This window comes from Channa argus, chromosome 17 (genome assembly GCF_033026475.1).
Source record: "Channa argus isolate prfri chromosome 17, Channa argus male v1.0, whole genome shotgun sequence".
NCBI lineage: Eukaryota > Metazoa > Chordata > Actinopteri > Anabantiformes > Channidae > Channa > Channa argus.
Window position 1 is genome coordinate 11535677 of NC_090213.1, and position 14427 is coordinate 11550103.

Below are 14427 nucleotides of genomic sequence, written 5' to 3' on the forward strand. Positions count from 1 at the left end.
TCTGAGTCTCCAAGTATAAGGAGACTATAAGACTGACGTGACTGATGAGGTGATGAAAAAGCTGATGAGGCAGGTGGGTGGAGTATTTCAGGTAGTAGGGCGCAACATTTTAATGCAGATCTAATCACGGGTTTCTATCGTGCACTCTCTGCACTCCGGAGGTTCCATCACTCAGTCACCCGGGCTGCCTATAGATGGCGCTCAATTCATTTTGAAAAACATTGGCCTTTCTCTGGGCTGTCCATCACAAAGTGCCACAGACTGTGCGGCTGCGGGGATGAACTGTGGAGAAAGGCACCCTTACCCGTCCTTGAGCCAGACGAGAGAGAGAGAGAGAGAGAGAGAGAGAGAGAGAAAGAGAGAGAGAGAGAGAGAGAGACAAAAAAAGAGTAGATTCAGCATGTACGTACGTTTTAGCTGGGAGCCATAAATCATGACCTTCTTCAATTTACACTGGGAGCATATTCATGGTTTCCTATCTCCTTCATTCACTTTCACCTAGTTGCATTGTCTAAGACAACACCACTCTAGGTAACCATGACTGTCACTGTACAGCATTTTCTCAGTGGACTCTCACCTCAGCTGCTGAATAATCCTCACAGGGACTAAATGACGGAGTGTGAGTGGACAGCAGTGGAGATAAAGCCGGTGGTGACATTACAAGGTTGCACTAATAGTGTGACCATAGATTTTCTGAAAGAGGTAGCCAACAAGGTTGGCTGATTAACACACCGGTGTGTGACAGTGTCAATGCCCCTCCTTCAGTACAGACAGGCCCGACAACTGGTGATGATTTAAGGAAAATAAAATATAGTTTGTAAGATGGAAAGTTACTCTGAGGACAGTGGGCCATGCAGTAATTCCTTCCCACAATACTAAAAACAGAGCACTCACAGACAAAAGAGAGAGGAGCTGCAGTGATAAGACATGAAGGTGTTTTTGTTGTTGTTGTTGTTGTTGAGCCTAACTCCTTGCTATTTATCATCTTGAGTTAAAGCTTGAGTTATTTCTCAGCAGTCCTCACTGCTTATGGATAGCAACTCTACATTCACAACTGAATACTAGTAATACTGGCGTATTGTGCAGAGCAATCCACAAGTTAATATGGAAATAGCTGTGCTGAGAGGAATAAATAAAAAATGAAAAAGTGACGAGCCCATCTATTTATTTGATTCAATCTTCTGTTGAAAGGTCTTTTCGTTGGACATCATAGTTGATTTTTTTTAGGGGAATGATTTGTGGCAGGCTGATTAAACACAGACTTACTCCCCCAACCCCCATATTGGCTGAAGTTGAAAGCCCAGTAAATGAAATGACTTCCACAGGATTGCACCACAAAGGAAGAGAGTGTGTTAGATGTGCATTCTGCCAGTGTTTTAACCATCACAAGGTCAAATGGGACATTGTGTAGACAGCTAACCAACTGACAGTCAGGGCAGGAGGATGCGTTACACCCGAAGGCACTGCACTGCTAAATGTCCATGTAGACACACATGTAGATGCACACACACACACACACACACACACACACACACACACACGTTCGCACACACAAACACACACGCAAACACAGGCACACACACACACACAAACACATACACACAAAAACAAACCCACACATGTGCACACACACGTGCACACACACACACACAAAATTGGCCATTCTTGGCATCGTTTTAACTGTAAGAGATCTGAGCAAAGTGACTCTGTAACTCTGTAACATACATATAGCAGATAGCTCCAATCAAAGTATGACATTGATATCACTGTTCACAACAACTGTTTTCACCAGATTTTTCAGATGATTTGGAATAACTAAAACACATTTACAATTAATAATGTCAATGTTATCTACTATATGTGTGTTTACATACAGGTTTCACTTTGATCCGACAAAACCTTGATGTTAACACTGTGCATATTTTCAATTTGTTAGCTGAAAATGCAAATAAAATATATGAAATATATATCTAGTGCATAGTGTCAGTTTTATTATTGTATGTGAATAATTTGCATCTCACAACTTTGTATACTTGTCAAAAGCTAAAAACAGCAGACTGGTCCTTTAGCTTTACACAATAAAAGAACCATATAGGAAATGGTTCGTAAGTATTATTAACTATAGAGGGCATTCCTATAAAATCTGCAACTTTTTGGAAATAATCTAAAAGAGTAAAAATTATAACCCACACAATTTAAAATTTACCCCTAGTTGCTTTTTTACTTGGACGACATTTAGATCGCAAATGCTCTTAGGGGAATAGGGGAATGGTCTACCTTGTAATTCTGACAAAATTGGTGATACAAGTTTACCCTCTCTGTAAATATGGTACTTATAGCATATTAATAGAACATATTTATGTTGGTTAATTTTTGAAGTTTGTAAACCACATTTTCAATAAAAATAATTTCCAATGAGTTACATAAACCATGTCATTTTATTGTCACTGTACATTCAGTGCACTGTTAGATCTGACTCACTCCAAAAAAAAATAAGCATATATTTACACATGGGTACAGTATGCATGAACACAACAAACAAAACACAAGAAGATGCCAAACAGTACTGCCCAGTGAAACCCAGCTATGTTTGGCTTTTTGCTTCTCAGTTCCAACATTTTCCACATTTTTTTTATTCTCAGGACTGTGTGTACAGAGTTATCCTTCTCTTTAGCAAACATAGGGTAAGTTCATAATTAAAATAAACCAAAATTCCCTTTTAACTTGATTCATCTATCACAATTGCTAAGATATTGCTTTTGAAGAGAGTAAACCTCTTGGGTAATCACATGTCTACGGTACACACACTTAGTGGGGTCCTTTATACACTGCGGACCAGAATGGCCAGGGAGGTTCCTCCGTGTTTTATGTAAATCTCGTCATCTCAGAGTGCACAGAGATAAGATAAGTCCGCAAATGGAACAGCGAATAAGCAGCTTTCTCCTCAGAGGAATGTGCTCCCCAGTTGCAGTAGGTTCATCTACATTTTTTTAATACCCAGTCAGTGATGTCACTTTATTTCTGTGCCACTGATTCCCAGGAGGAACTCATGGCCCGCTTCCAAACCCAGTGTAATTTTCAAAATATGAATTGAGGTATAGGGTCTAGATGATTTCACTTGCTATACGTCCTGCTGTGCCAACAACAAAAATACACAAAGACTCACAAAAAAAAAAAAAAAAAAAAAAGGAAATAATAAATAGGGGAATATCCCACCTTGGACCAAATATTCTCACTTGAGCAATCACCCTTTGACTCAACACAGTGACTTGTATTATACAGCTACTCAGGTGTGCTTTAAATTTGTCTTGAAGTTGCAAAAACACCATGAGAAATTCATTACAGGGGCAAATTAAACAAACGATTATAGTCATATAATGCACAGCAGCGACAGGATGGTATAGTGAAATATGCACAATACATTTGCAGTGTATAGCGCTGTACAGTATGTTCACATTGTAAACAAAGCACAACTAAATGTTAATCTGATGCTCTACAACACAAGGAACATAGGTGGCCACATTTGCCTTGCATAGCCCAGTGATCACTGTTATGATACTATTACATACACCCATGAAATCGCCTCTGTAAAGGTTTAGACAAACGCTCCCTACCATCAACCGAAGTAAAATATCTCTTGTCCCCAAGGAAGAGCCAAAGCAGAAATTTAATTGCTCCATTTCTATTGAGAATTTCAGCGTAGGAGACAATTAGAATTAATTGGATGTAGTAGAACCATTTTAGACCTCTGAAAATAAAGCAGTTTAAGCATTTTTCTTTTATTTTTTTTATCGTAATTCAGGAGAAGGGAAAGTTGAGAAACAATAATCCGATATCAGTCTTCAAAGTGCACAGAGAAGTAATATGAACATCCAGTTTTAGGCCAGAATGTGATAATTCCATTAACGCAGGCAGCACAACATGAACTGATGGGGCTTAATGAAACATCACTACTTTGTTATGGTAGTTTGAGACTTCACACAGTGTCTCATTTTGAGACTAACAGAAATATAAGATGAGAGGGTTTCGTCATGTTTAGTTGTTTTAGGTTAAGGGGATGCTCAAAATAAATAGATGCATAGCTTAATATTCAGAAACCCGATGATATTACCATTAATAATATACTGTAGTGTAAATATCACCTATAATGTGGAAACAGCAGCGACTGGCTCAAAATGCATTATAATCAGTGTTTTAAATTATCTAAAGACACTAAGCTATGGTTTGCTACTGTACAGAGGTGATACATCACTAATTTCAACTGGGGGATGGAAAAGCTGGTTATACATTAGTGGAGGTGCATCATGGGAATTGTATTCTCTACTGTATTGGGTTATAATTATATATGCATTACATTACAGTGAATCAATAGCATCATCTGTAGTTACTGGTCACTTGGTTTACTATTTTTTCCTGGTTGGGCAGCAGCTAATGGCACTTGACACTTTAAAGACAAAACTGCTTCTTTGTATCAAGAAAAACCTATGAGCATCTGATTAATCTATTATCGTATTGTTTTATTCTTATGATAATATTTTCCATCTAACCTGCTCAGGTTATCAGGACGGGAAGAAATATGCTGATACTGTAGCTATTTCACATCATTCCATTTGATTTCTCATAAGAATCTGGCAGCTAGTCACTTAGTGTGTCAGAGTGTCACTTTGTGTAGAAATATCTAAATAGTGCCAGTTTGAGTGATTTGCACCTTCATTAATGATAAGTTAGAAGACATCTGAAATTACAGGACATGAGTAAGTGGACATTATTGTTAAGTTTTAAATAGAATTTAATGTATTCTCCAAAACACAAGTGCCATTATATTGCTGCACACAAACACTTAACTCACTACCAAACGGTAAAAAACCCAAAGGGGCTTACCATCCTCACTCTTATAAAAAATTGCCATCTTAATTGAATTTGGCACCTTGAAACAGAGACACATCATAATGATCAACGGGAAGGTTGTTTCTCAAGGAAACATTTTTGTCACATTTCACCTGTGGCAGTTGTGTGTCGATACATTTCTATCCAATGTTTATGGATATTCATGCCGATTAAGTTTGGAAAACTTGTTTCAAAATTGGAAATCAACTTAAAGGTGCAGAAATGATCTCCAATAAGGGTTTCAACTCGAATTTATTTTCATTACTGAATAATTTTTAAGATTAATTGGCTTCATTGTGACCAATCCTCACATTGGTTTTATGTTGTTTTATGTTGATGTTGACTGAATTGACAAATCTAATCTATGCCCAATAGTGTCATAGCCATTCATGAAAACCGGATGTCTTCTCCTTCTTGTCTCCACTTTAAATATTTTGGAAAATGTTAAATATTATATTGTATATCTTAATGTAGCCTAATGCCCAGAGAAAGCTGACTTAAAGATTCCTTTCTTGAATATGATTGGGACCTAATATGATTACCTCTGGAGCTAATGCCAATATGGTGACACTTGTTGTTTGAGATAACAATCTAAACAAAGAGGGTTGAAAAAAAGGAAATGCAAAACCTATACAATATAATGCAATCTGATACAGCACCATCACAAAGTATAGATTAAAAAATTACCAAAGTGTCTAATCAGCACCTATCTGACACAAACTGAGGTTTAACAGTCCTCACAAAGGTAGTATTAATTGCAGGGCTGCAAAAAAAGGGTGTATTAGATTGCATTAATTTGCACATATGTGGTATTATCGTGCCCTTTATCCGTATTTACACTTTCTTTCTATGAACCCATACAGTTACTCTCTGCACAGAACATAGCTTATCATGTGTATGTTTCACAGTACATCCAGTTTCTGGTAATTCTGTATGATACTGAAAATATAGGTGTGTAGTGAGGAGGGTTTTAGTTTTTATTAGCAAAGAAAACACTGACCGAGGCCCAATGTTACTAGACAGAGCTCAGTAGTACTGTCCCATTATTGCCATGTTTTACAGATACGCTTAGTGCAAACTTGTTGTGAACTATGATGACAGCCAACCACTGTCCTTCTGTAAGCACCAAGTTGACTACAACCACTGAGTCAATGAAGCTACTACGAGGTAAATATATTGTGAGGAAATTGAGAATCTTGCTGTACCTGTGGTGGGTACAGTGTATTTGATGACAAATATAAGAATATGTCTAACAATTTTCCCCCCTCCCTCCCCCGCCCAGTGCAATTTCACACAATATACAGTACACCTATTATATGCCGACCAGTTAGAGACTATTGCTTTAACAACTGAGATTAGAAAATATGACATAAAGAAACAAAAACACATAATGTGGCTACATAGCCGTACGGTTCTTTAGGACATTTATATTAACACATTTCCATTGTGAGATGAAAATAAGATAAGAAACAAATTCACAAAAGCTTCAGGTGATATAGAGCAAAGGGTCTCCGGTTATAACAAGACCTTGGTTGCCTGATTTCTGTACACAACATCTTCATATATACATCATCATAATCCTGCATCAGTCAGGTTGATATTCACCCTTTTAAAACCATTTCAAGTTCCTTTTTCGTTACGTTTATTACAATTTAAATGCGTTAAAATTACTCGAAGTCCAAACTTCATCCCTTCATTGTCAATTGGCACACCACCTTGATTTTTTTATGGGCTGTCCCTTGCTGTGCATTGGGTGATGCAGCTGTCGGTCAAATATCTGGCCCATATGTCAAGCCTTGGCCTCTAACATCTCCAGGAATAGTTTGTGCATGGGGACTTTGCCCTGCATTTTGATGCTGTAGAAGTGCTGAATGGCCTTGGTGGCGGTCTGACGGAGCAGAGGCAGAGTCATTAGCAGCTTGCCTGCCCGTCGAGGGTCCTCTGGGTGCTGGGAGCCCTCAAAGTCCTGCAGGGCCTCGTGGAGAGAATCCTGGAGCCTTTGGACAGCCTCAATGTTCTCTATGTGCATGGAGTCTGGAGCAAGAAGTATGGCGGGGAAAGAAGGAAGGAATAAAGATAGAAAATGGTTTTAAAAACATATTTTAAAGCTGTGCTAAATGAAAAGCAAACACTTTCAATTGATCCAACAAAGATCTACATCTAAAACTTGGTATTTTGCTGGAGCATCCGCTGCCTTTAAATTCTACACCCGATCTTTGCAAACATACAATTTGGGGGAGAGGTTCTCTCTTGTTAGTGGTTAATGACGCTCCTTAAATAAATGCCTATGCATGTCCAGGACTCTAGGGAGAGAGAGGGAGCGGTACTGTAGGTCTGTATAAATATACAGTGGAACAAGAAAAAGATTCATTTCTTTTGGTATCATGGACCACATACATCCCCCCTGCTAATGAATTCAGATGGCTGCATTACTAGGATATCATTCAGCTGAATGATGGCAGCAGATGGCCTTCATTTCCATAAGAAAGAGCAGTTGGCCCCCTTATGTATAGGCTCTAAAATAAAACCAGTTGAGGCTTATTAAAAACTGCTTTCTAAGTGTAAGTCTACAAGTTAGGGAAAAAAAAAACAAGCCTGTCCTCCAAAGGACAAGTTGCCACAGAGAGTTTTAATGGAAAAGCAGTTGTTTGCTTTCAGCCAATTTCTTACATGTCAGGTCTAATCTGTGTATGCATCATATCCACAATTCATTACCTGATAGATAAAATTGTGCACAACAAAATGAGAATTCAATTCAGTATAATAATCGAATCAAAGTAACTCATCTTGGTAAATCTAACAGAACATTACTGAAGCTAAAGCAAATGTGGCTCTTGATTGAAGTGCGTGAGTGAATTAGATCAGCTCTGCTATGTGTCATGGAAGTTGTGGAGTGAAGTAAGACCGTGTATGAACATGTAAATGAGGCAGAAAAAAGGAAAGTACAAGGCTAATTATGTTCCTAACTGACTGATTAAGTCTCTTTTACCAGTCGCCTTCTGTGTAAATTGCGTTTCTATCTTGGGAAATTAACTAGGCTATGTGGACCGCACATGTGTTCCAGCACTCTTCATTTGAAACCTTCATGTTAATACTGATCTGATCCTCGTTTGGCTGTGTGAGCATGTGTGTGCGAAACAGAGAGAGGAGGTGAGGGAAACATTTTCAAATGTGTGTCAGCGTGTGTGAATGTGTGCGTTTGTGTGTGTATGTGTGTGCGCTGAAAGAGGTTAGGGCCGGAATGCAAAACTAACTTTGAAGAAGCAATTTCCATGTAATCCGTCAGCAGCCCGGCGTCAATCCCGTCGATACTCCGCTAATTACAAAATCAATGGCCATGAATTTCCACAGCTGTCAAACCCACAAGACCCCTGGAGCCCAAAGCTCTCCTAGGCTGTTCAAACGAGCCGAAGTTGCCCTCTCGCTCTCCCTGAACCTCCTGCTCAACTATTGTCTTCTTCTCTCACTCTTCTCCCTTACCTTTACATCCCTGTCTTTCCATCAACACCCCCTCCCATCCTTCCCTGGAGCCCTCCCCTCCCATATATCCTCCCCTCTCTCTACTTTCCCATGGAGAGTTTGTCATCACAAGCCTAAAGCTCTGGGCTCAGCATTTTTCATTTTTCAGTCAGGCAGGAGAAAAGACTCCTAACAGGCATTGATTAGTGGGGGACAGGCCCGGCCTCATGAAAAGCAAACTGTCAATATGGGCGCAGCATCTTCACATTGGAACAAACGAGGCCAGTCGCTCCCCAACGCTCATTCCACTCCACTTAACACATTTTATTGACAGCCCCTGTTTTCCTAATGAAATGCTAAATATATCTCCCTCGGCTGTGGTGTGCTGCCAGCTACTCTTATGGAGATGGAGAGAACTGAGAGCACAGTGTGACACACACACATGTATGTGCACACAAATGAAAGTATAGATGGGGATAGATACAGGGGATGTTGCATTAAACAACCATTCTCCTGACCTTTTTGTCCCCTCTTATCAGGTATCCTTCATTGTGGAAGTGATCGGCTCACCAGATATAGACAGTCACTTGACATTTTTTGCTATATTTCTTTGTTTGCTTTAATTAAATGCCAAGTATCTTGATTTATTACAGAATTAACACAGACACGCAACATCCTTTCAAGCTCAAGGCACCTTCGTTGTTGTAGAGCAAAGAAATGAAAAATTGTCGAAAAAATTGCAAGTTACAATAGAAATGTAGGGCGGCTGTTGCTCAGTTGGAAAGGTCCACGAACCACAGGATCAGTGGTTTGACTCCTGATCTCTAATGCCTATGTGTTGGAGTGTCCTTGCTCCCGAGGGATCAGTTGAGCATGTTGCATGGCAGCTGCCATCATTGGTGTGTGTGAATGGGTAATCAAGAACTTTGGATAAAAGCCCTATATAAGTGGACCATTTAAATATATTATTCATTAATTTTGCTCTGTGTCTGTATTTGACCCTATTTAACCTCTGGGGGAAATTAAACTCAAGACTGTATCCTCACGTTTTTTTAGATCTCATCTTGAAACACTAGCTTTAAGATTTTCAGATCCTTATTGCAGTTAACAGGAAACTAACTCTACCTGAGTTGGCGAGGGCAATGGCTTTGAGTGTGACAAACTCCTCCTTCTCCATGCGCAGTTTCTTGTAGCGTCGGACCAGTGGAAGGATGGCGACGTGCAGATCCAGCAGGCCCGAGATCCTCGCCTGTTCCTCGTCCACTATGTAGTCCTCAGCGTACACAATCTCGTCCTCACAGGGCAGGGAGCGAAAAACCATGCTCAGCACCAGGATCTCCATCCAGGCACTCTGCAGTAAGCTCATCTGGTCTGCCAGTGAGAGAGTGGAAAAACCTGCAGGATTAAAAAGAATTTGTGTTTATTTTAAATTTCCAGGTATTGCTGTACACCCACGTGATAAACCACAAGATCCATTTATCAATCTCACTTCTCTGTAACTTGCTTTCTCTAGTCACTATATATTTTATAGGCAGTGTATGTAAAGCTGCACAATCCCCAGAGAAGCTCAACTTGAAACAGAGGCCAGCCACTGTATGTGGAGGCTTAAGGGAAGAATATAAATCAATCAAGTGAGGGGGCCTTTGAAACCTGAGCCAGTGCTGCTTCAACCATCAACTGTCAACAGTGGGTCCTTCTACCACACAAGACATAAGCACATGAGACATAGCTTAGTGAGGACAAATCCATCTCCCTTACTATGAAAGTGAAAAAGAAAGGAAAGAGAGTAATCAACAGTAATTTTGCTGACGACAACAACCACAACAACAACAACAGAAACAGTTTGCAAAACTCCAATATACTGGGCTTTACTGCAGTTACATATTTTGGTAATTAACTTATGTGCATATCTACTATTTGCGCTAATTCCTCCTATAACGTTGCATAAGTAAGAAAAAAGAAGTTCAAAGGAAGCTCAGATGTCATCCAGACATTTGTGGAACAAAGTTATTGCATGAGGTTATGTTAGTCATCAACACAATGAAATGCTGAAATGCTCTTAAAATTAATTGCATTATTATTGCAAGAGGACACGACATTGTTAGAATGATGGACATTTGATTGATCTAGACAAATGCACAAAAATACCACCTCACAGGCTCGCTGCTCGTCTTCAGTCTTCTGAACTGTGGGTAACAATTTATCCAGGTCTCGAGGTCGACTCATCAACTGTCTCCTCTAACATTCACAAACATCAAATAGACAGACACCTGAAAGGACCACTGGCTAAACACCTTTCACTATCTATGGTGAATAGGAAGGTGATTGGAGGTATTGACCAGGGCCTGGAACCCACCACTCTGTTTACCTAAATCTGGGCTTGTATGGATGGGAATGGCACCGGTTGCCTTACAAAAAGATTCTCCTGATGGTTCTTATCAAGCAAATAGAGAAACGATGGGGAGAGAGAGAATTAGACAGAGAGAAAAGAGAGCTGGGGGTGTTATTGATTAGTAGATTGTAATCAGTCCACCAAATGCGAAAGGGGGATCGATCCAAGCCTCAGATCTGACAAACAGACAGTTGATGGAGGACATCCGGTACACGTTTACTGGGGGAGGGGAGGACTATGGGATCACAGAATTTAGATACTGTAGACTGCATCAGGAAATCATGGATTTGTGCTCCATCTCTAAAAGACACTGTGAAATAAAGTTAATGGATTTAATTCCTAAAGCTGTATTTAGAATAATGTGTCAGAACCAATGATTCTATGTAAACAAACTAGAAAAGCCATCATGAGACAGAATAACAATAGACCTAAAATTACAACCACAATTAAAAAAAAATAAAAATAAAATCAACCCATATTTTATTTACAATAGAACATAAACAACATATCAGATGTTAAGACAGAGACATTTTAATATCTCCTGTAAAATATTTGCTCATTTTGAAATTGAAGTTCAGCAGCAGATCTCATAAAAGTTAGAACAGGGGCAACAAAATCCTGGAAAAGTAATTGCTGCTAATAAAAATTAAATAAAATGGTGAAGCATTTGACTAATTAGGTTAATTGGCAACAGGTCAGTAACACGACTGGGTAACAAAAGGAGCATTTCATAGAGGCAGAGAAGCTTCTCGAATGTAAAGATGAGCAGGGGTTCACCAATCTGTGACAAACTGTTTATAAATTGTGTAAAACCAATTTCAGGAATGTTCCTCAACATAAAACTGTGCAGACTTGGATCCCACCACCAACAGTATATAATATCATCAAAAGATTCAGAGAATAGGGAGGAATCTCTGTGGCCAAGGGACAAGACCGAAGGTCAAAACTGAATGCATGGGATCTTTGGGCCCTCAGGTGGGACTGCATTAAAATCACTGACATGGGGGTCAGGAACACTTCCAGAAATCACTTTCTGTGAACATAGTTCACTGTACAATTTACAAATGTTAGTTAAAGTTGTATCATGCAAAGGAGAAGCCATATGTGAACATGATCCAGAAATATCACCATGTTCTCTGGGACAAAGTTTATTTAAAATGGTCTGAGGCAAAATGGAAAACTGTTCTGTGGTCAGATGAATCAAAATTTGAAATTCTTTTTGAAAACCATCAATGCTGTGTCCTGCAGAGTCCATCCACCCTGTTTAATTTTTTGAGATTGCTGTGTTGCTGCCATCAAATTCAGAATAAGCTCATATTTTCCAAGAAATGGTAAAATGTCTTCATTTTAATCTCATATGTTGTTTATAGTCTATTGTGAATAAAATATGGATTGATGAGATTTGCAAATCATTGCATTCTGTTTTTATTTAAATTTTATACATGGTCCCAACATTTTTAAAATTGGAGTTGTATTAATTAACAAAATATTACTACCAGTGATTCATACTGTACATCAAACCTCTCCTACAGAACAGCAAAAACGCATTAATAAACAAACTATTACATCTATACACCATCTATTTTTCTATTCTACATCTATTCATACATGTTGTCAAAGATCTGCTTCCCCTTTCAATTGTCTGCTTTTCCTTATCCCTCTTTTCTTCTTCCCAGCATGTGTTTTCTTTTCTTTCCACTCAATTTACTGAAGTGATGGAGTGACTTCCTGGCTCCCCGGAGGTCGTCCTGGAACTTCAGGTACGTCGCCTGGAGGTGGCTGAGTTAAGTGTTGCAGTGGAGGGTTATTCCCCCTGATGAAATATCAATATTTCACCCTACTGATTTACTGCCGGCTGACCAAACATGACACAATATTGAGCAAAGTGGGAAGTGTCTATGTCTCTGCTGTTTCCTCCTTGTGATGACAAAAGCCAACCAACTGAATTCCCACATTGCCTACAAATCGTTAAAGATTACCAAGTTTATCAAGGGGGTGAAAAGGTTTGCACCAGTGTAATTTTTATTACTGTATTATATCTTATTTCAATACAATATTTGACCATTTTTTAACTTCGTATGATAAAAGAACATTTATAATAGCCAAATGTGAGTTCCTCTTTTTGACATTTCAAAATAAAAGAATGCAATCTTTTGCACCTAAGTGTAATATGGTTATAGTTTATAGTCCTTTTATTTTCAGTGTTAAAACTTTCTAAGGGGGTGATTCATATTTAAGGTAAAAATACCTATATCCTGTATCTAACTCACAGCAGCAAATACATTTATAAACTAAATATAATGCTGCCTGGATTATGCTACATGCTCACTTAATGAGAAAACCTGTGCAAAGCTAATAAAATGTGATAAAAATGTTTTAAGGGATTATTTAGATGCTCATAGTACTGGATCATGGTTACAGATAATGGTTTTTGATAAATATTCAAAATCACAAGCAACTCAGAGCATGAAATATAATGCCTTTAGTTTAACTTTTAAGCAAATGAACAATTTTGTTATAAACCTTAACAAAAGTCTTTTGGTTGCATAAACCTAATAATGTGCAGGATACAAAAGTCAATTCTGGGTCTTTAGCGCAGCAAAGGTGAACCAAACATGCAATTAAATTTGATGTTTTAATACTCTAAATCTACAACATCAGATTACTGTATGCTACAGGTCAGACTGAAAGGAAGCCTACTCAAAACCATACTGCTTTAGTGACTGTTTGCAGAGAAGGACAGTGCTCTGTCTATGCAACAGTACAGTACAGGTACAGATCAGATAAGTAATTGAATCTCCATTCAGTACAATGCAGAGACTGAGTGGTTTGCAGTGAAGCTTGAAGCTGTCATTGAGAGCTAGGTCTAAAACAGACAGCACTTCACTCTCTATTCATTTAGTATCATTACAGGCCTCCTAAGAGCCCTAATGGGCCTAATAAAAAGACAGAGGTAATAATGAGACTAGAGGGCCTTATATGAGCAGGAGGAGTAAAAGAGGGGGGGGGGGGAGGGGGGTTAGTCAGGGGAGCAAGAGAACAGTGAAGCCAGAGAGTGTGTGTGAAAGATATGATGGTAGAGAGAGAGACAGGGAATTTGTGTGGTAGACGGAAAGAAATGAAAAATATCAGAGGAAAATAAGTGATGCTTTGAAGTGACCGAACTTTAAATTTCAGAGGGTGCTGAATACCGTTGCTTCGAAACATAAAGCTACATCTACATTGTGTGGAGTTGTCTGAGATGTTGTGTGTGTGTGTTTCTGTGTGTGTGTGTGTTAACAGCTGCACAAATAAGTGGTCACCTCTGACCTCCTGACAGATGTGTGTTTAAGTGTGTAACATCCCATCAGTGAATGTGCAGAGATAAGTTAAAGCAATTCAACCATTATCAACCGTGTCTCCTACAGAGACAAACATATATTAACATCAGTTTATGTTATATTTGGGACAAATTATACACTAGGTTATTGACCATGAATATTTAGCACATGTAGGAGAAAAACCTATTGAATGTTGTTTCTCCACATCTGGATGTTGAAGAACTTTTACGTTAATGGAAGGATGTGCAGTAATGACTCTTATTACCTCATCATTAAGGCCATTTGCGCACTGGGCTATGAGTGTAATGGTGGGACTGGACTGTTAAACTGTAGGGACCCCTTTTGTCTTAATCGTTACTTGATGGCACG

The 14427-nt window shown here is 38.9% G+C and overlaps 1 protein-coding gene across 2 annotated transcripts in view; it reads right to left on the reverse strand.

Annotated features, from left to right (window-relative positions):
• Positions 1-2269: 2269 nt before the first annotated feature.
• Positions 2270-14427, reverse strand: part of esrrgb (estrogen-related receptor gamma b) — a 36302-nt gene continuing 24144 nt past the window's right edge. For both annotated transcript variants that reach the window (XM_067482933.1, XM_067482932.1), the window contains exons 6-7: positions 9472-9741; positions 2270-6921 (exon numbers count right to left, since the gene is read on the reverse strand). In XM_067482933.1, coding sequence (XP_067339034.1) covers positions 6677-6921; positions 9472-9741 — 515 coding nt within the window. In that variant the 3' untranslated portion in view covers positions 2270-6676. The remainder of the gene's footprint in view (positions 6922-9471; positions 9742-14427) is intronic.